The 20,406-nt window shown below is 35.2% G+C and overlaps 1 protein-coding gene across 1 annotated transcript; it reads right to left on the reverse strand.

Annotated features, from left to right (window-relative positions):
* Nucleotides 1-1,742: 1,742 nt before the first annotated feature.
* On the reverse strand, nt 1,743-15,160 carry LOC125830474 (phenylalanine--tRNA ligase, chloroplastic/mitochondrial-like). The gene is given in 11 exon segments (XM_049509668.1): nt 1,743-1,859; nt 1,936-2,049; nt 2,787-2,830; nt 2,833-2,887; nt 3,490-3,527; nt 3,624-3,810; nt 4,902-4,978; nt 5,472-5,589; nt 5,669-5,875; nt 11,816-12,006; nt 15,150-15,160. Coding segments are annotated over 10 exon segments (1,023 nt in total). The 5' UTR covers nt 11,948-12,006; nt 15,150-15,160; the 3' UTR covers nt 1,743-1,808.
* Between the last annotated feature and the right edge of the window lie 5,246 nt (nt 15,161-20,406).

Genomic DNA, 20,406 nt, shown 5'->3' on the forward strand with positions numbered 1-20,406 from the left:
CTAATATGTGGATAGCCATGTGGCCTCAAAAATATGCTAGAATTTGGATGGTTTTTCTGGAATTTCAATACTTCCCATGCACGAAGTACAATTGCTATTAAGCTGTACATTTTGCTTATTTACGAATTTGCCCTTGATCGTCCTCTTCCTCATGTTTCTATATAATAAAAATATGATTGCACTATTAAATCAATGAAATAAATTAAATAATTCTCTAAACTGTGTGTTTGATTTAATTTTTCATATTTTAAAAGACATTTTCGCCTTCAAATAATTTAATCTCCTGATAACTAATACATATGCTTATTCCTTTTTTTTATCACAAAATAAGATAATACAAAAAATTCACAATAACTTATCATGATATAATTTAACATCACCAACCAAACATTGGAGTAGTTATGATGACTCTCTCTTCTAATGGCATCTTCAACCCTATTTTAAAGAGTAAATCAACTCCAATTCACTATACTAAAAAGAAATATTTCTTTCATATTCTTCTTTCTCTTCAATATTATATTATTACTAGTAAAATTACCCGCACGGAAATTTAACTTCATGAAATTTATAAAATAATACTTAAAACATATTCGTCATTAAAACTAAAACACTATATTATCTTACATACAAGATTACGTAAAAAAAAACATTAATAATGTAAAGGAAAATTAAAATTATTACATCTTATCATTTATCATTAATAACATAAGCATAAATTAATGATTGTAAAAATACATACCATGATCTGTCACATAAACAATGGTGTCAGTGAGCCACTCAAGGAGGAGGAGGAGGAGGAGGAGGAGGAGGAGGTTCAGAATTTTTGTTGTTTTAAAATGAGAGAAAATCCCTCTATTTACAAACAACAAATGATAGTGTGAACAAATGTTTATTGTGCATTATCGAAAATGTTACAACTATTTGGAAAAGTTACAACATTTCATAAAAGTCGCAACTCTTCATTAAAGTCGCAACTTTTCATAAAAGTTACAATTTTTCATAAATGTCACAACTTTTCATGAAAGGGGAAGACTAGTTTTGAAAATAAATAAATTAAAAGGTAATTCTGGTTTGTGGTGACACCACGTAGGCAGGCCTAAGGTTCTTTTATATATATATATATATATGATTTTTTTTATTATTCATTTTATTTTTTTTATAAAACAAATAATTTCTTCTTTTTCTTTTTTCTACATATTCACCTTATAAAATTCATATTCTTTTCTACTAATTATTTAATATTGAATTCTTTATACAAATATAATTTATAATACACTTAACTTATATTTTATATAAAAATAATATATACAAAAATTAATTTATAAAAGTTATTCACAAAATTATATTAAAATTAATCTTATAAAGAAATTACATAAACATAATTAGGTATATTAGGAACTTAATTAAAAACTTACAATTTATAATATGTCAAATTAAAAGTTCATATAATACAAATAATAATAAAATAATATAAAAAGTGATCTGGTGTTGATGAAAAGTGTCACACCATGATACTAAAATATAGTGTTGGGTTGGAGATGACCTAATGCAGCCAACAAAACATAGCACTATCTCATACAAGATTTTATTTTGGGATTAGTTATTCCAATACAATCAACCAAACAACCCCTAAGTTATTGCCTTGACATATTGGCCTCAAAACTACAAATGAGAGCAAATAAGCATTTTCCCCTATCAAAATATGTGTGATGAATATAGTCCTAGATATCTAGTTAATGTAAAAACTCATGTAAATAACTACATGTTGTGAGCTACAAAATAAGTGAAAAACAAACAATTGAAATAGCTCATCTTAGAACAACCTTTAACTTGTTCTCCACCTGTTCTCTAACTTTCCACTGCATCCAAATACAAAAAAGACATTTACTAGTGGTAGGAGAAAGATGGTATAGATACATTTGAAAGAGGGTTTACCTGCAAATCATTTATTTCCTCGTCCATTAGTGAACGTTCCATGGACCGAAAAGCTATCCTATAGCAATGACTCGTCATTCCTTTCTTATTGGTGAAGTTGTCGATCAATTTCACCTGACAGTAGTAGGAATAGAAGCAACAGTCACTACCACGAAGTCATGTAACAAACACGAAGTACATGATGACCAAGAAATCTGTCTAGAGCCATCCTTCGGGGAGGGGATGATAGGCCCACCCTCTACCCTTCACCACTTAAATACAAGAGTTAGTTCACTACACGAACTCATGTTACAAACATGACTCTATAAACCAACTGTAGAACTGGCCAAACCTATAGCGCTTGGCTTCACTAGACAACCCTATCACCCTGCTCCCACCCCAGGGTATGATATGAAAATCACTCAACTCAATGCTTAAGATCAAATTACTAGACTTGGCATAGCTTACTTTGGAGTAATAAACTCATGACATCAATGAATAGCACCTTAGTAAGAGGAAACATTTCAAATATTCAGGAAGTCTTGCAGGATAATCTGGAATACACTCAAAAATTTGAATATTGGGGTATATTCAAGGACAATTAAATGGGAGAAGTTCAAAGCCACAACTGGATCCCTTTTCTTTTTCCTTTGTGATAAGCATTCACAATCAAATTTTTTAGCCAACATCATCTGTCTACATCTCTTGTACTGGAGAATTTGAGGTTTGAGTTTATTAAGCTAATAAGAGATTGGAGAATTTGAGGTTTGAGTTTATTAAGCTAATAAGAGTCAGTCCGACACATTGAAGAAGGGCCTCTCAATATCTTCAAGTTGAATTTGGCAGTAAGTAGAATCATAACATGGACGTACCTCCTCGGCAAGGTCTCCAGCAATTCCTCTAACAACTTCACAGAGTTCTCGGTAAATGAATCACGGATCCAGAAGCTCATGTCTTTATAACAAGGTGGATACTGCAATAATTAAGGAACTTAAGTCTCTTAAACAAGATCATAAAGTCTAATAGATCCACAAACAAAATTATGCAGTCAATGGACCCCTTAAGTACATTCTTCAAACAAAAAGTTATGAACTTAAGGTATGTTTGGTGTCTTTTCCTATTTTCCCATGTTTTGGTTGGCCAAAATGTTTTGGAAAATATTTTCTCTAGGAAAACAAGTTCCATAAAAATGAGGAAAATAACTTTCCTAGTGGAAGTAGAGAAAATAAGTTCCATGAGTTACGTTCCAAGTTCATTGTCTCCTCCCCACCCAGAACCCCACCTTGACATCCTAGCACCCACCACCCTTCAACTCCCACTCCCCACTCCACCCCACCCCACCCCCATAGTGATATGCTAGCTTACATATAAATGCTCTTAGGAAAATACCTTTTTGCTTACTTACCAAACACTAGAAAAAATAAGTAAGAAACCCACTTGTTTTCTAGGAGAACATTTTCCTTTATACTAAACACACCCTTTCTGAAAAATGAAATGCTAAAAGCACATATAAGAGTTGGATTCTTCAAAAGCTTAAAAACCCCCATAAGATAAACATTAGCAAACAAGTCCTACCTTGGAAAATGGCTTAAACTTCAGCCCAAGCCGGCCGGCCGCTAGAAAACTACATCATGATCAAGAAAATGTTACCAATCGCTACCAAAATCCAAACTGGCGATTAAAAAGGAGAGAGAGGAGGGAAGATGAAGAAATTACTTGAGAAGTGAACCGCTCATCAGTTGACCAGAAAAGTCGAATATCTGGAATATCAAATAAAACAATAGCCAAGCGCTCCAATCCAAGGCAAAATGCCCAAGCAACATTGTCCGTTCTACCACTTCTTTTCAATATTTCTTGTTCTGTCACTCCACAACCCAAAACTTCCATCCATTGATCCTGGAAAAGGATTTGACAGTTAGCAGATCCCAATAAAAACTATACTGGAAGGATGAGTGTACCTCCTATTTACTTTCAATAGCTCAAATTGGTCTTTGCTCTGGCTTTCTTCTCGAGATTTCATTTCTATCAATTGTAATTACGCAATACTTAAGTGCTCTCAAATTCTCCTGGGTAAAAAAAGCAGACTTGTCAAAAAATAAGGTAGTCCTCTTTACATTCTGAGGGATAAAACACCAACGATGCTCACTAATTTTTTTAACAAAAAGTTTCTCTTTAGCTGCTTCGAATGAATTGATAGTGTTGTGCTGTGCAGTACATAAACTAATAAACAATCATTTCCTTTGTAGTGAAGAAAAATAATTTACAATTTGTATCTTCCTTTCCTCTATGCTGGACTCCTTGTTGGCACACATCCTTAATCTTCCTACTTTATATCTCCAACAAAATTCCATTTATTGACTGAATTCAAAGTAACGACAGCTAGCTCACATAATTAGAGAATGGCAAATGATGCGTGTGTCAAAAGCATGCTTGACACTCTTGAGCCACAGTGAAAGAAATTGTTTAATTAGGTGATAAAGTCTCACTCTTTTAAACTATTGATAAATGCAGGCAGAATAACCTTACCATTAGACTTTAAATGTTATGTTAAGTTAAACCAAAGGGACTTTGGGGAAATCATGTCTTGCCCCTCCAAAATAAATATAAGAACCCCTTCAATACCCAAAAAGTAAAACAAGAAGAAAGGGAAGGTGAGAAAGTTACATATTAAGATACTCCAGCTTGGTAACAAACTACCCCTGCTTGGGCAATTATGTCTCACACCTCCAAAATAAATATAAGAACCCCCTCACTACCCAAAAAGAAGAAGAAGAAGACGAAGAAGAAGAAGAAGAAGGAGAAGGTGAAAAAGTTACATATTAAGCTACTCCTGCTAGGTAACAACTACCCGTGCTTCTACACATTTTATAGCATCTTATTAGACAATCTGATGAAACCACAAAAATAGCTCGCATATTATTCTGGACTTTAACATTTGGAGAGGAGGAAATAAAATAAACAAAAGCAAGAAACTATGCAAAGTTTACTTGAAAATATATCTCCAGTTCAAATGATGGACTAGTAAACGGGAAATAAGTGTCAACCCAGCGCATTTCCACCCCACCTGAAGAATTTAGAAAGATTAGGCTGGAGATTCATAAACTTTGTCAAGAAAAGGAAATTTTGTATTAGAAAGATGGTTTCTGAAGAAGAGGATAAGTTACAAGATTTATACATGAACATCATCAATGAAGTAAGATCGATAAAATTTGGAATAGCAGCAGAGGATTGGACCCCTCCTGAGTCAATTGGTCACCAAGTACATTATAATATCAGATAAGTACTTCCATAGGCACTGTAACTTCTTACAGTGACTTCAACCTATAATCTAGAAGTTTTCCCTAGCCTTCCATGAACATAAATAGCTGGCATCTAAGGACCAACTGCTAATGACTTAGGAAATTATGTAGTAAGAGATTCGTTGCACTACCGAAATTTAAATGGTAAATCATAGTCAAATCACCACCACTCATTATTGGTTTGCTATCCCAATAATTATATGGTAAATTAGTATCAAATCATTACAACTCACTTTAGATGAGATATAAGCTTTGTACCAAATAGATGCTGAGCCAAACCCTCAAGACATTTCTTCAGAGCTTCTGCAGCATGTGACGTTGCATCAGTACCTGAAGCCTCCCAATCATTTGGAGCAAAGACCCCTACACCCTCCATCTACACAATATGGAAGAAAACCATTAGAAGGGTGACAATCAGCAATGTCAGTAGAAAAATATGTTTGAAGGTAGAGAACCTGGTGGAATACAGGGTAGTGAGTTGAGTCAATGGAATCTCTACGGTACACATCTCCAGTATCAAGAAAATGGGTGTATCCATTCCTCAGTAACTCAGCTTGATGTGCACTGGTGTGGCACCTTAGGACAGTTTGAGAATCCACATAATATGTGTCATTGTAACTCCTGCTTACATGATCAGCAGGTACCAACACTTCATCAAAGTTCTACAGGATGGAAGAAGAAAGCAACAGAAGTTAATTAAAACTCTTACCAAGATAATAAATGAAATAAAGAGAAAAAACATCTCAAGTACAGTATATGAATATCCCATCATTAAACATGGATGAACACAAAAGACGAATTGGTATAAGAAGAAAAAGCAGCACAACTTAGAAAAGCTTTATTGAGCATAATGTAGTTACAATACAAACCTAGATATGCTTTTAAGTAGTTAAGAGCTCATGACAGGATTATACTTTGGTCTATTGACAGGCGTCTGTGTGCTGCTGAAAACACAAGATGCACAAAACAAATATGGTGTCTAAAGATACATTTTTTCCTTTGGGTTGAAATTCAGGACATCCAAACCATAAAAAAATGATCCATTAAAAACTTCACGGGCAAAAATTTCTCACCGCCTTGGAAGGAAAATTACAGCTATATCAGCTAACCTATCATCCATTCCCCCAGATTAACTTTCAATCAGCAAGATTCTCAAATATCTAAGATTTCTAGAGCTAGTAGGTCTAGGTCCAGCATTTCTAAACTATGGATGTGTTTAGTATGAAGGAAAATATTTTCCAAAAAATATTCTCTCCCATGTTCGGTTGGTAAAATATGTTGGAAAAACATTTCCCTAGATATACAAGCTCAAAAATGAGGAAAACGACCACTGTAATGAAAGTAGGGAAACAAGTTCTACCAGTGGCATTACATATTGATAGTGTCCTCCCCACCCTCCAACACACCTCATCTTCACCCCCACCTCCATAGCCCTCATCCCCACTATCCACACCTCTACCTCCCCTCCCATAATATTGTCTAAATTATATACAAATGTTTTTAGGATTATATTTTGTGCTTACCTACCGAACACAAGAAAATAAGTAAGAAACTCGATTATTTTCCTAGAAAACATTTTCCTACATACCAAACACACCCTATGTGATGACTTCAAGTCATAATCTGAAGCAGTTACACTCCAGTTAAGATTAAATAAAGAACCGATATATAACACTACAAGTTGGCAAAGTGTAATGACCCTCCTGGTCATTTCTGTATCTTGCCTTCTGTGTGTCGTTTAGAGCGTTCCTGTAGCGACCCCGAGTCATTTATGACTTGCTGGGACTGACATGTTGGTCACCTGGTCGTTCGTTTGGTTATGGTGCGAGTTTTAGTGTTATGAACCTTGAACGATCATTTTCGATCAAAATTTCAAGAAGATGACATCGAAATTCAATTCTGATTAGTAGCATGGTCGGCAGGACTCCCGAGGTTTTCAGTGTGAGTCGGTGCGATTAGGCGTTTTAACTTTAAGTCTAAGTTTGACTTTAGTCAACATTCTGAGTAAACTCGCTCAGATGAGAATTCCGTCAGCGCGGTTAGCTCTGAAATGTCAAGTTTGGTCTAGATTGACCCTTCTTTTGTGTCCCGAGCCCTTTTGTGATTTTTGACTTAAAATGGCATTTGGGTGTGGGACCCACTTTTTGTTAAGATAACCTTGTATGAAAATTTTGACTGTGCCATTGAGTTCAAAATATCGAATTTGGTATGTTTGCATATCTCGTTTGCGTGCATGGGGTTCCGAACGAGTTCGGAGCACCCCGTCGAAGTTTTGGGGAAAATGCAAAAAAATCTGCACTTTTGGAAAACGTTAAAAACCTCATCTCTCAACCGAATTAGGCGATTCAAAGTGCGGGAGCTTCGTATTTTCGGTGGCTTCACTGTAGAGTGTTCGGAAGTTGTCGGGTGAGCGTAGTTCGAAGTATATTTCGCGATAAACCTGACTACTGTACCCTTTTTCGAGCTTTTGTTTTTGGCATCCTTGTTTTGGTTATATCTCACTCATTTTAGCTCGGTTTTGGGTGATGAAGGCCCACGTGTTGGGAATTATCGAGGCTATGTCGTGGAGTGTTCAAGGAGTGTTGGCATCATTAGATTCTTGTAAATTTCAAGATTAGACTGCTGCATGTTTTCTTTTAAGTTGATTAAAGTGTGGTTTTCTTGCGTGTTGGGTTTTGTTGCGTTTTGAGCCTCGAATTGTGTTCCATTTTGGAACACAAGTTCCGGGTACTGTTTAGGGTCTCTTAACGGAGTCAAATTCGGACAGTTCGGTGCGGGTCCCATGATTCCCGTTTTGACTCCAAAATTGACCGTCTCCATTTGTTGTGATTTTGGTGTCTAAACGACCGTAATAACGTTGTGACTCTATTTTTGGTAGCGTGGCAGCATTTCGAGGCCGTTCGAAAAGGAAAAGCTTTGGAGGAGTGATTTTGGAGCGCGCGTGATCGGCCTACATGTAGGCTACGGCTTCCCTCTCTTAGATTGAGTTCGAGAGTGTGAATGCATGTTGATTAGTTGGGATTTGGGTTGGTAGTTATTGAATCATGCATATGTATTTAGAAATCATGTTTCGGCCTCTTTCGGGAATTATCGGGTAACTATGAGCATGCTATGTGTTACTAATTGACCCTTTTTGCTATGTGGAGTGCTTGAATGCTTGATTATTGTTTATCTGAAGCATGTTGGGCCTTAGTTTAGGTTTGACTAGGACTTGCCTTAGAAATACATGATTCGGATCTGATAGGCCTTAGTTTTACCCCGACGTCGCTCGGCCGACTTAGATCCCTGCAGACTGGTGTAGTAGACTTGAGTCTGATAGTTTGGGCATTAGTTAGGCGATACGCTTGCTTCGACGATAGCTATCCTTATTTTCCCCAATGTTACGGCTTCACGAGTTACGTCAGCGACACTAGTTCTGCTTCGCGATTTGAATTTGATTTTTGATTCGATTCCAAGGACTTACATTGATTGGCTAAGTGTGGACGGCGTTCCACGAACATTTATGAGCATGGATCGATTGGGACTCTTTCAGCAACTACATTGGCACCTTTATAGAGCATCCGGTTTAAGGTCCGACCTCAATCGCCCAGATACTTATATAGAGCATCCGATTTAAGGTCCGGCCTTTATCACCCAGATACTTAAATAGAGCATCCGATTTAAGGTCCGACCTCTATCGCCTAGATACTTATATAGAGCATCCGGTTTAAGGTCCGACCTTTATCGCCCAGATACTTATATAGAACATCCGGTTAGAGGTCTGGCCTCAGTTACTTGATACTTGTGATTGGTTACTTGGGTACTTTTGGTGAGCATCTGGTTCGAGGTCCAGCCTCCGTACTGTCAGATTCTACTAATTGGGGTTGAGGTTCTGGTTCTATGTTCTCCGTTCTTGGGTTCTCATATGCAATTCTCTTTAGTTATAGTTATTTTGTGTACTCGTCGGGCATATGGGGTCCGTTCGGGTTTTAATTAAACTTGTCCACGAGTGTACCTTCTGGGCTTATGGGGTCTAGTTAGATGTAGTTAGCTTATAGATTACTTTAGTTAGTTCTTTCTACACTCGTGTGCATTCCATTGTTACTTAGATTTCCGTTCTTGACCTCTGTTTGTGTTATTCCTTCTTTTCATATTGCCTTTACTTTTCAAGTTCAGTCGGCCTATGATGCCTACTGGGTACCTGCTGTTGTGGTACTCATGCTACGCTCTGCATCTGTTTCGTGATGCAGGTCCGAGCACCAGTGGCCAGCGTTGATCCAATTTGGAGTAGTCTGATCCGGAGACGAGGGTGAGCACACGAGGTTTTGTACTATTTCAGTCTCCATCTGTATATATAGACTTGTTTTTACCTTTCGAGACAGTCCAGTCTATGTGGTCCACTTTTGGGACTTGTACTCGTTTTGTTAGTAGCTCTGTACTAGTGACTTCCAGGTTCTGGGAGGGATCTTTATTTGTTATATGTTTTGATTTGCTTCCGCCTGTTTATATTGTTATCTTTAAATTTTGCCTACTTTTGTTTAGTTTCTGCCCTCAAACCCATTACTTGTTTTCCGGGTTACGAGTTGGCTTACCTACTGGTGGGTTATAGTAGGTGCCATCATGACTCGAGGAATCGGCACCGAACTGTCCGAATTTGACTCCGTCAAGAGACCCTAAACAGTACCCCGAACTTGTGTTCCAAAATGGAACACAATTCGGGGCTCAAAACGCAGCAAAACCCAACACGCAAGAAAACCACACTTTAATCAACTTAAAAGAAAACATGCAGCAGTCTAAACTTAAAATTTACAAGAATCTAATGGTGCCCAGCACTCCTTGAACACTCCACGACGTAGCCACGATAATTCCCAACACGTGGGCCTACGAATCACCCAAAACCGAGCTAAAATGAGTGAGATATGACCAAAACAAGGATGCCAAAAACAAAAGCTCAAAAAATGGTACAGTAGTCAGGTTTATCGTGAAATTTACCTCGAACTACGCGCACCCGACAACTTTCGAACACTCTACAACGAAGCCACCGAAAATACGAAGCTCCCGCACTTCGAATCTCCTAATTCGGTTGAGAGATGAGGTTTCTAAGGTTTTCCAAAAGTGCAGATTTTCTGCATTATCCCCAAAACTTAAAAATTTTGATGGGGTGCTCCGAACTCGTTCGGAACCCTGTGCACGCAAACAAGATATGCAAACATACCAAATTCGATATTTCGGACTCAATGGCACAGTCAAAATTTCCATACGAGGTCATCTTGACAAAAAGTGGGTCCCACACCTAATGTCATTTTAAGTCAAAAACCACAAAAGGGCTCGGAAACCTCGGGACACAAAAGAAGGGTCAAACTAGACCAAACTCGACATTCCAGAGCTAACCGCGCTGACGGAATTCTCATCCGAGCACGTTTACTCAAAATGTTGACTAAAGTCAAACTTAGGCTTAAACTTAAAGTTAAAACACCTAATTGCACCGACTCGCACTGAAAATTTCAGGAGTCATGCCGACCATGCAATTAGCCTAAAATGACCCTTCCGGAGCTGATGGAATCGTCAGAATTGGATTCCTATGTCATCTTCTTGAACTTTTGATCGAAAATGATCGTTCAAGGTTCATAAGCTCCAAAACACTAAAACTCGCACCATTACCAAACGAACGACCAGGTGACCGAACTGTCAGTCCCAGCAAGTCATAAATGACTTGGGGTCACTACAGGAACACTCTAAACGACACACAGAATGCAAGACACAGAAATGACCAGGAGTGTCATTACACAAAGTAACCCCTCTATAGGATGAACAAATTCACACCAGTAGTTACAAGTATTTCTTCAATAAACGTGTTATGTTTCAAAAAAAAACTTTTCCTATCCCAAGTCCAATGATAAACTTATTTTCCAGTTTGATACCATCATTGAGCTATTCTTCCTATTCTTTATAGAGCATGTAATAACACAAACAAGAGATGTAAGTCAAGCAGTTAAAAGAGGTAGCCATACTGAATAGTATTTCAACTTATCATTGAGAAACATGATGATTCTAACGGCTTTTTCATTACCATTCTCTATAGGTTAGTGGCTGAATGGTTGACATGTCTAACTCATAATTGACAGGTAAAAGTTATATTGGCCTTACAGCTAATACAATTAGGCCTTCAGGAGTAGGAGGTAGAGTCCATTACAACAGCAACAAAGCCTCGGTCCCAAACAAGTTGGGGGCAGGCTATATGAATCCTCACTTCTTCATTTAAGCTAAACTCAAATCATCATCATACCAAATAAAATAAAACTACTTTTTTTATACACACACATATAAATATAAATAATAGTAATAATAACAATAATATAACTTTTCTAACAAGTCTGAAACCTATTTACAACTAGTAGAGGAACCCCATGAATAGGCCAAAAAGAATGGCTTGTTAGGACCCTAACTTTACTGAAAAATCAAACAGATACTTATGCTAGCTATATGAATAAAGAAAAGGCTTGATCAATGGGATAAGAAAGGAACAAAATTCTAGCACATAAAATCCAGAAAGCAAATATATAATTAAAAAGAAAAAATCACGAAAAGTGCAAAAAATGCTTCCTTAACCTTCTTGGACCAACCTGTCTAACAGAAACTATAGGGCACAGATCATCAAACTTGTCGAACTTGTCTGGATAGTTTGTGTCAAAATAATCATAGATTGCATTCTTAAGGATGCCAAGTGGATGGTGGTTCCTCCTATGAAGCTGCATTCCAAGCTTTGCAAATATTGTATCCGGAATATTGTTTGTGGGGTCATCCCTTACTATTTCTGCATATGCAATAATCACCTTAGTACCAATAACCAGATGATAGAACAAAACATTCTCTTTGTTAAAAGTTCCACCAAGGCAGTACAAATGTCAAAAAAGATGGAAAACAATCTTTACTGACAAAATACAAAGGATATGCATAAGGCCACTGTTATAAGTGAAAATAGAAACTGTCTGTACTTATTTTAAGAAACCACAGCAAAAGAAAAAGAGAAATATAAAAGATAAGCCATATTAAGATTTCTTTGGCTACTTGCTTTCGTGCCTCTAAGAGCTTTCTGTTGGCCCCAGAGGACCAATTCTATTTGAAATAGAAAGTACATGAATAAGGAAACAAACTTGATAGTTAATGGACTCTTCAGCTTTACACAAACATGTACCTTCTTATAGGTTCTGGTGGAAACATTGATATGTCAATACAATTTACTAAATTGAAGTTGGAATGACCTGGTGAAAATTGGTGTGTTTTTTAGTAACTACCCAGCTAAACAAGAAATTTATTAGGAACTCTGAAATTTTCAGATGAACAACTGCCCAGACATTGAAACTGCACAGAGTACATTCTTTTAAAATTCTTCTTGAAATTGAGAATGAGTGATTGTGAAGTTGAGAATATTCAAAATTTGAAAAGCTGTGATCGAGGAACCTGCAAATTTCAATACACATGAGCTATCAAAATTCAAACTTGAATAGCCACCAATAGTGGGGAAACTATAACATTCCAATGTCACTAAATACCATATGAGAGATTAACATTCTAAGATCAAAAACGTTTGAAGTTTAGTATCCCTAGTCATGTAAATGAAGATTGGAGTGAATACACCAAAGGATAAAACTTGAACCTTCAAAACTAATGCCCCCCCGCAAATCAAAATTGCAAACCATTATTTTCTTTTGATAACCAAGAAATTCTCCAGGAACATTGCATGGTTCAAAACTTAGATAATGGACCTACCTCTCTATTCTTTTCCCCTTAAATACCGGACTTTCTCTGCAATCACGTTTGCATCCTTGACGTACGCCTAATTCACATCATGCACTGTGCTCTTACTCCTAGACGAAGGCCCTTGGAGCTCCTCAAAAATGCAAATTTTAATGGCCTCCAATGGGGAGCTGACTACAAAATACCATTTCAAAAACGACCCAGGAGCTGTTACTACAACTTTTGCGCCTCAATCCCAAACTAGCTTAAGGTTGACTATACAAATTCTCAATATCAATTCTGCTTCATTTTGACACAATTAGACCGACCCAGATGAAATTTGATTCTAAAATCACAAGAATTCAAACTTTACAAAACTAGATCATGTATATGAAAATTGGTCTCCTCCAAATGCAAACTTTAATAGCCTCCAATCGGGAACTTACTACAAAATACCATTCCATAAACTAGGGATGGGTGTTCGGTTCTTCACTGGTGCATACCGAGTGGTTTTTTCTAATTTGGTTCAGTTCTTCGATACACGTATGATAAAATGGGCTGTATTTCTGTTTGTAACATGAGCTACTTTTAAATTCAAAATGGGCTATTTTGTGTTTTTTATTTAAAAAATTGGTCAAGGTCATGCATCTATTAATTTGATGTAAATAATCGGTGCGATTTTACCCATAAGCAAAAGACGGATAATTGAAATCGAGCAATCATAAAATGATGATTAAATGAAGAATCGGAGATGGATAAATAGATTATTAGTTTTGGTAGCAGCTCCTGGGTTCTTGTTGTACATATTTTGACAGCAAATTTAAACAAAATTATTAGAGAGAAAGGAAGGCAATTGCATAAAATTTCACAATTAAAGTAGCCACTCACAGAGATATTTGCTGTCAAACAAGAATCAAATATGTGTTTCCATTATCTGATTTACAACTGTAGGTAATACTCACTTGCATATTGATGTTTACCATCAATATGATGACTGCTAATACTCTTAGGGGTCGTTTGGTTTGAATATGAGTTATGATGGGATAAGTTATGTTGGGATAAGTTATGTTGGGATTAGTTATGATGGGATAAGTTGTCCTGGGATTATTTCTTATTGAGTGTTTGGTTTGTTATATTCAAAATAATATATATTGATAAATTTTAAGAACAAGTTGTTTGTTTACAAAATTACCCTTCACTTTATTTAAACTTTTTAAATTTTTCTTTGTGAGCTTTAGTTATTCATTTTTTAAAATAAAACTTTTATTTTTTTTAACTTAAATATTTTTGTTTATGTATTCCCATGATAAGTACCATGTGTATTTAAAAATATAACTTTTTTCTTATTTAGCTTAAAAATAGAACTTTCCTCTTAAGTTTATTAAAGAGAAGAAAATTTATGAGAAATCAAAATAAAATAAACATAAGAATTAGTCAAATAAATTCATAAATAAAAATTATATTTATATAGTATAATTTTTTAATAGAAAAATATGTATAATTATCATAAAAATAAGGAGTAGTAAATATTATTATACATGGTATTAAAAAAAATGTAAATATACATAAATGTAAAAAATGATATATAAAAAGGATTTAAAGGGACATATTTGTCATTTACCTATTCTATCTCGGGATAAGTTATCCCGGGATTACTATACCACCCATGGGGAGGGATAACTTATCCCGGTACTAATTATTAATCCCGGGATAAGTTATCCCGGACTTGCCAACCAAACAACATAATTTTTTTTTTATCCCATCACTATTTCCTTATCCCATCACTATTATTTCTAATCCCTCACACCAAACGAGCCCTTATAGCAGTCTTTCAAAATTTAACAAAACACAAAACCATATCTGGAACTCAAAAGTCAAAACTACCACAGAAAATGCCAAGCTTACAACAATAACAACATACCCCGTGTAATACCACAAGTGGGGTCTGGGGAGGATGGTGTATACACAACCTTACCCTCACCTTCACGATGTGAAGGTAGAAAGGTTGTTTTCGATAGACCCTTAGCTTGAGTAAGTATCAAAATTAAGTAAGTAAAGCAAATACAATAGCGAAGAAGCCATGCAGAAAACAACTAAGATGGAACAAGTAAAATAGCGGAGAAGCCATGCAGAAAACTACTAAGATGGAACAAGTAACTAGAGCAAAGGAAACAACAAATACCAATAAGAGATCTAGACAACGCCCGACTACCAACTAACCTTCTACCTTAATCCTCAACCAACACCTCCAGTCTTCCTATCTATCTAGGGTCATGCCTTGGTAAGCTGCAGGTGTGCCAAGAGAAAACGCCAAGCTTGTTTAGTAACAAAACAAAACAAATAAATAAAGAATTTTCTAACATAACTGAATCACAACATTTGGAGGAACCCCTCTATGAACTTAAGGGTGCCAACAGCTATATATAAGAAAAATTGGCTCTTCAATCACCGAACGGAAAACTGAAGTTCTGAAAAATTATTGTCTACGAAAAAACAAATTAATTCAGTTCCATCCGATTTTTCAGTATTTTTTTTTTTGTTTTTTTCGTTTTTATGCCTACCCCTACGACCCAGAAGCTAGTACTACTACCACTACGCCTCAATCCCAAACAAGTTTAACTGTTGCTTCTACAAATCCTTAATATCAATTCTGCTCCATTTGAACCCAATTAGACACACCCAGATAAGAAATTCGATTCTACAATCATAAAAATGCAAACTTTAATAGCCTCCAATGGGAAGGTAACTACCAAACACCATTCCATAAACGACCCAAACTAGCTTAATGTTGGCTGAACAAATCTTCAATATCAGTTCTGCTCCATTTGGACCCAATTAAACCTACCCATTATAGACTGTATAGTTATAACAATTCAAAATTTACAAACCCAAATCAAACTGAACAGATAGATAGAGGGGAAAAACTTGTTATTCTATTTAAGTAACTGTAACTGACCTTCTTTGGAAATCTTGAGTCCACCGAGCTCGAGAGCGGAGACTAGTACAGATTGCCTCCTTTTGTGATGATGGACTCTATCTACTGGAAGAGACGAAGAAGAAGAAAATGAAGAGAAGGGTATACGAAGTCGAATGCCATTTTTTGGAAGGTATAAACTGGAGCTAATTGAGGTGAAGGTGACAAAAAAGTCTTAAAATTAAAATTGGTGAAAAAAAATATTGACCAAGTCAAACCTCTTCTTAATTAGTGATTAAGATAATTAGGGATTAAAGTGTAATATTTAAAACTTCTAAACTTTTAAAAATATTCAAATAAACTCATTCTAATTGTCTTTCTTTTTCTTTCTTGCAACAGTAGCTTGAAGCCCATTTCCAATTGTATTTCTTTTTCTTCCTTGCAACAACTTGTAGCAGAGAGACGAATTGTTGAGAAAATATTGTTGGTGACTTCCAATACCTTCGTCTTGGTCTTCTTCGTCATAGCCGTCTTCTACCTCAAGGTAACACTCTTTTCTTTTCTTTCATTGTTAGGGTTTTGAGATGGTAAAGATTGAAATTTCATTGGGTTTTATTAGGCCTTCTTTGTTTTTAGCATGTGGAAGTTTGTGGGTTTAACGATTTTGCTTGATAGGGTTTTCTTGGGGAAAAAAATGTGGGTCTTTTACACAAGATTTGTGTGCTTTCATTGATCCTTCTATTGTTTTTTTTTGTTATCTATGTGGAGTTGTTCTTATCTTCTTCTATGTGGTGATTGATGGCTCTTTAATGTTTGCATTTTACTGTTTTGCCCTGTTTTAGGTTCTTGTTTCCTATAGGAAAAAAAGAATTTGGTTGCTTTTGAGGTAAATGTTTGAGACATTAGATGTGTCTTTCTTGGACCTTTAATTGTTGCTCATCTTATGGAGAATGTTGTTCTTAGAGATCATTTATTTTTATTAGTCTTAAGTTAGTTTGATCATTGGTAGTTAAGCACTGCTATTAGTTGTTATCTTCCAATATTATGATGTTCGTTAACTCTTGGGGGGGGGGGGGGGGGGGGGTGTTTCACAGAATGTATTATAGTTACTAGTAATATATTCATTTTTTTCAAGCCTATGGTTTTGTTCATGATTTAAGAGGAGAAGTGTAGTATGCTTTTGTCACTTCCTGATGTTGTTGTTACCTTATTTTATAGTATGCTTTGTATACAACAATAATAATTATTATACCTCAATCCCAAACAAGATGGCATATAGATGATTTGCATATATACTTCAAATAACATACATGCATCCAGCCAAATTTTGATGATATATTTATAATTGTTTACCCTATTTCTTTATGTGGTTTTGAAACTAACTTTCAAAATTATCTAAATGATAATTAATTGTCTTTTTTTATTATTACATTTTGATTTTATTGTTTTTATATATAGATTGTGCATCCATGACTCCAAGGAAAAAACGAACAACTCCTACTAAAACGTATGAAAGGCGAATCAGAACACAAAGACAAAGAGAAGAAGAACTAGAAAACACAAATTTGAAAAAATCTATAGAAGAAGAAGGAGAACATGAAATAGATATTTCTTCTACAAATGTAGAAAGAGATGATACAACAGTTGAGGAGGAACAAAATGATATAGCCATTCCAGAAAAGGAGACATCTCCTATTGTTGAACTATCTCCGCTCAGTCCTTCACCCGATAACTTCATTGTGAAGTCGATTAGGTATGCAAATTACAATTTGGAGTCAATGATTGATAGGTATCCAAACTTAAGAGGTTCTTTAACTGTTAAGTCGGAGTTACGTAAGTTTTCTAAATTTAGAACGATTTTAGAAGAACAAAAATTGGTAAAGTTCTTTTGATCTTCTATTTTCGGAAATTACTTACAACTTGAAGGTACTCGTATAAGATTTCAAATGAGTTTAGTCTATCAACTTCTTCGACGTCAAATTTATAGCCATCGAAAAAAAGAAATTTGGATAAATTATAGTGGCATGCCCATTTGTTTTGGAATGAAGGAGTTTGCTATCATCACCGGCTTAAATTGCCATAATGAAGATGTGTATGATGTTGAAAATATGTCAACTAAGACAAAAATGAGACGAAAAGAAATTCTTGAGGTTGTGGGAAGGAGTTGCAAGAGAAATGAGTTGATTGAACATCTCCAAACCAAAAATCTTAGTAAAGATGTAAAAAAATCATTGTGTTTACTTTATTTTCTTCATAACTTTCTTTGCCCAAAAGATGTGAATACAAATATTCCAAAGAAGTGGATTTTGCTCTCGGCAGATAGAAAAGCATTTTCTGCTTATCCATGGGGTTGTATTAGCTATGATATTACAATTAAGCATCTATTGAAAGCGGTGAAGACTATTGATGGGAAGACTACCAATCTTTATGGCTTTCCATGGGCCTTTATGGTAAAATTTATTTTAGTTTAGTTCATATATATATTTATTTCATTATTTTTTGGTGCTTCCAATATTTTGATCTCCTTTTGTGATTATTTTATGTAGTGTTGGGCATTTGAGGTTGTTCCTTTCCTCCAAAAGAAATATAAGGTGTTTTCGAAACAAGTGTCTTCACCGAGGATTTTTTGATGGCTTTTGGCGACTAATAACGAATTAGTTGACATTAATGACTTGTTTGATCCCCCTCAAGACTCAGTAAGCATTATTCTTTAAACATTTTTAGTTAAAGTGAAATTGTTGTTGCTTTTCTGATTTTGTTGTTGCCTTTTCAACAAGTGTTTTCTTTGTTTAATTAGTAGATGTCAATTGTTGAAGTTATTACAACAATTGCTGGAACAATTAGAACAACTGGTATATAATAATCTTTAAATGCAACAATTGCTTTATCACATTTTAATTATTATTATTTTTACATGTAGATTGTGCATCCATGGATAATTCCTACATCTAGTGAAATGGAAATGGAATTTTTCACTAAGTTTATGCCTAAGAAATTAACCAAGGATGATAAGATTGAAAAGCTTGAGATAGATTTGAATGGTGTTGTGGCTATAAAAAGAGACATCATAATTGATGAGCATAATCTTGATGTAGGAGGTGAAGGAGCATCTTCTCCAATTTTTGAGAGAGTTTTTAGTGGTGTTGGTGATGGAGGGGGAGGAGAATTTACTCCAAATGTTGATAGATGTACTGATGGTGTTGATTTCGAAAGAGGAGGAGACTTCGGTGATATAAGTGGTGATTTTGGAGTAGGAACATCTTCTCCGATCGATGAGAATGTTCCTTGTCTTCAAGAAACTCCATCCACTAAGGAGACGATAGATTTATTGAATGTCAGGGTAGAGTCTTTAGAGAAAACTATCGTCACCATGAATGCTAAGATTGAGTCTTTAGAGAAAGCTATCGTCACTATGAAGTCTAAGAGAGCTATTAGGCCATCATCAAAGATTTCTCATCCATATACTCCCGACTATGTTAAAAGAACAAAGAGACAAATTTCGAAGGCATTGTCAAGTGCTAGAAAAAAGAAAAAGGGAAAAGTGAATGAGACCATTATCGAAAAAGAATTGGTGTCCGAAAATAGTAAAGGTAAAGTTATATTCTAATCATCTTTCTAAGATTTGCCTTGTGTTATATATATTTCATTTTTTTAATATTACAGATGAAGGGGCTGATATTGCAGATGAAGAGGCTGATTCGAATTCAAAAAGAAGTTGAAAGAGTGATGAAGAAGGGGCTGCTTGTGAATATGCATTTTTACCACTATTTTGCTACACTTTTAATTCACTTTTGTTGTACATTAGTGAATATGGTATTTTGAATTTAATGAATTGAAGGGGCTGCTTGTGGGTATACATTTTTACCACTATTTTGCTACACTTTTTAATTCACTTTTGTTGTACATTAGTAAATATGGTATTTTGAAATTGATGAATTCAAAAAGGAGTTGAAAGAGTGATGAAGAATGGGCTGCTTGTGAAAATGCATTTTTACCACTATTTTGCTACACTTTTAATTCACTTTTGTTGTACATTAGTGAATATGGTATTTTGAAATTGATGAATTGAAGGGGCTGCTTGTGGGTATGCATTTTTACCACTATTTTGCTACACTTTTTAATTCATTTTTGTTGTACATTAGTAAATAGGGTATTTTGAAATTGATGAATTGAAGGGCTGCTTGTGGATATGCATTTTTACCACTATTTTGCTACACTTTTAATTCACTTTTGTTGTACATTAGTGAATATGGTATTTTAAATTTGATGAATTGATATTTTAATTGGAAAAAAAAATTGTGATGTTAGTGAACTAGTTGAAGGTGAGGATTTGACTCATCCAATTGTTGAAATTCTCTACAACAATTAAATAAGTTATTGTATTTTTTACAGTAATTGCTGAAATTCTCTATAACAATTAAGCAAATTGTTGTACTTTTCATAGCAATTGCTGAACTTTTCTACAGCAAGTAAGAAAATTGTTGTACTTTATATAACAATTGCTAAAATTTTCTTTAACAAGTAAGCAAATTAATTGGCTAATTGATTGTTTATTGGTTGTAA

The sequence above is a fragment of the Solanum verrucosum genome, unplaced genomic scaffold, assembly GCF_900185275.1.
Source record: "Solanum verrucosum unplaced genomic scaffold, falcon-dt-bn FXZP01000228.1, whole genome shotgun sequence".
NCBI lineage: Eukaryota > Viridiplantae > Streptophyta > Magnoliopsida > Solanales > Solanaceae > Solanum > Solanum verrucosum.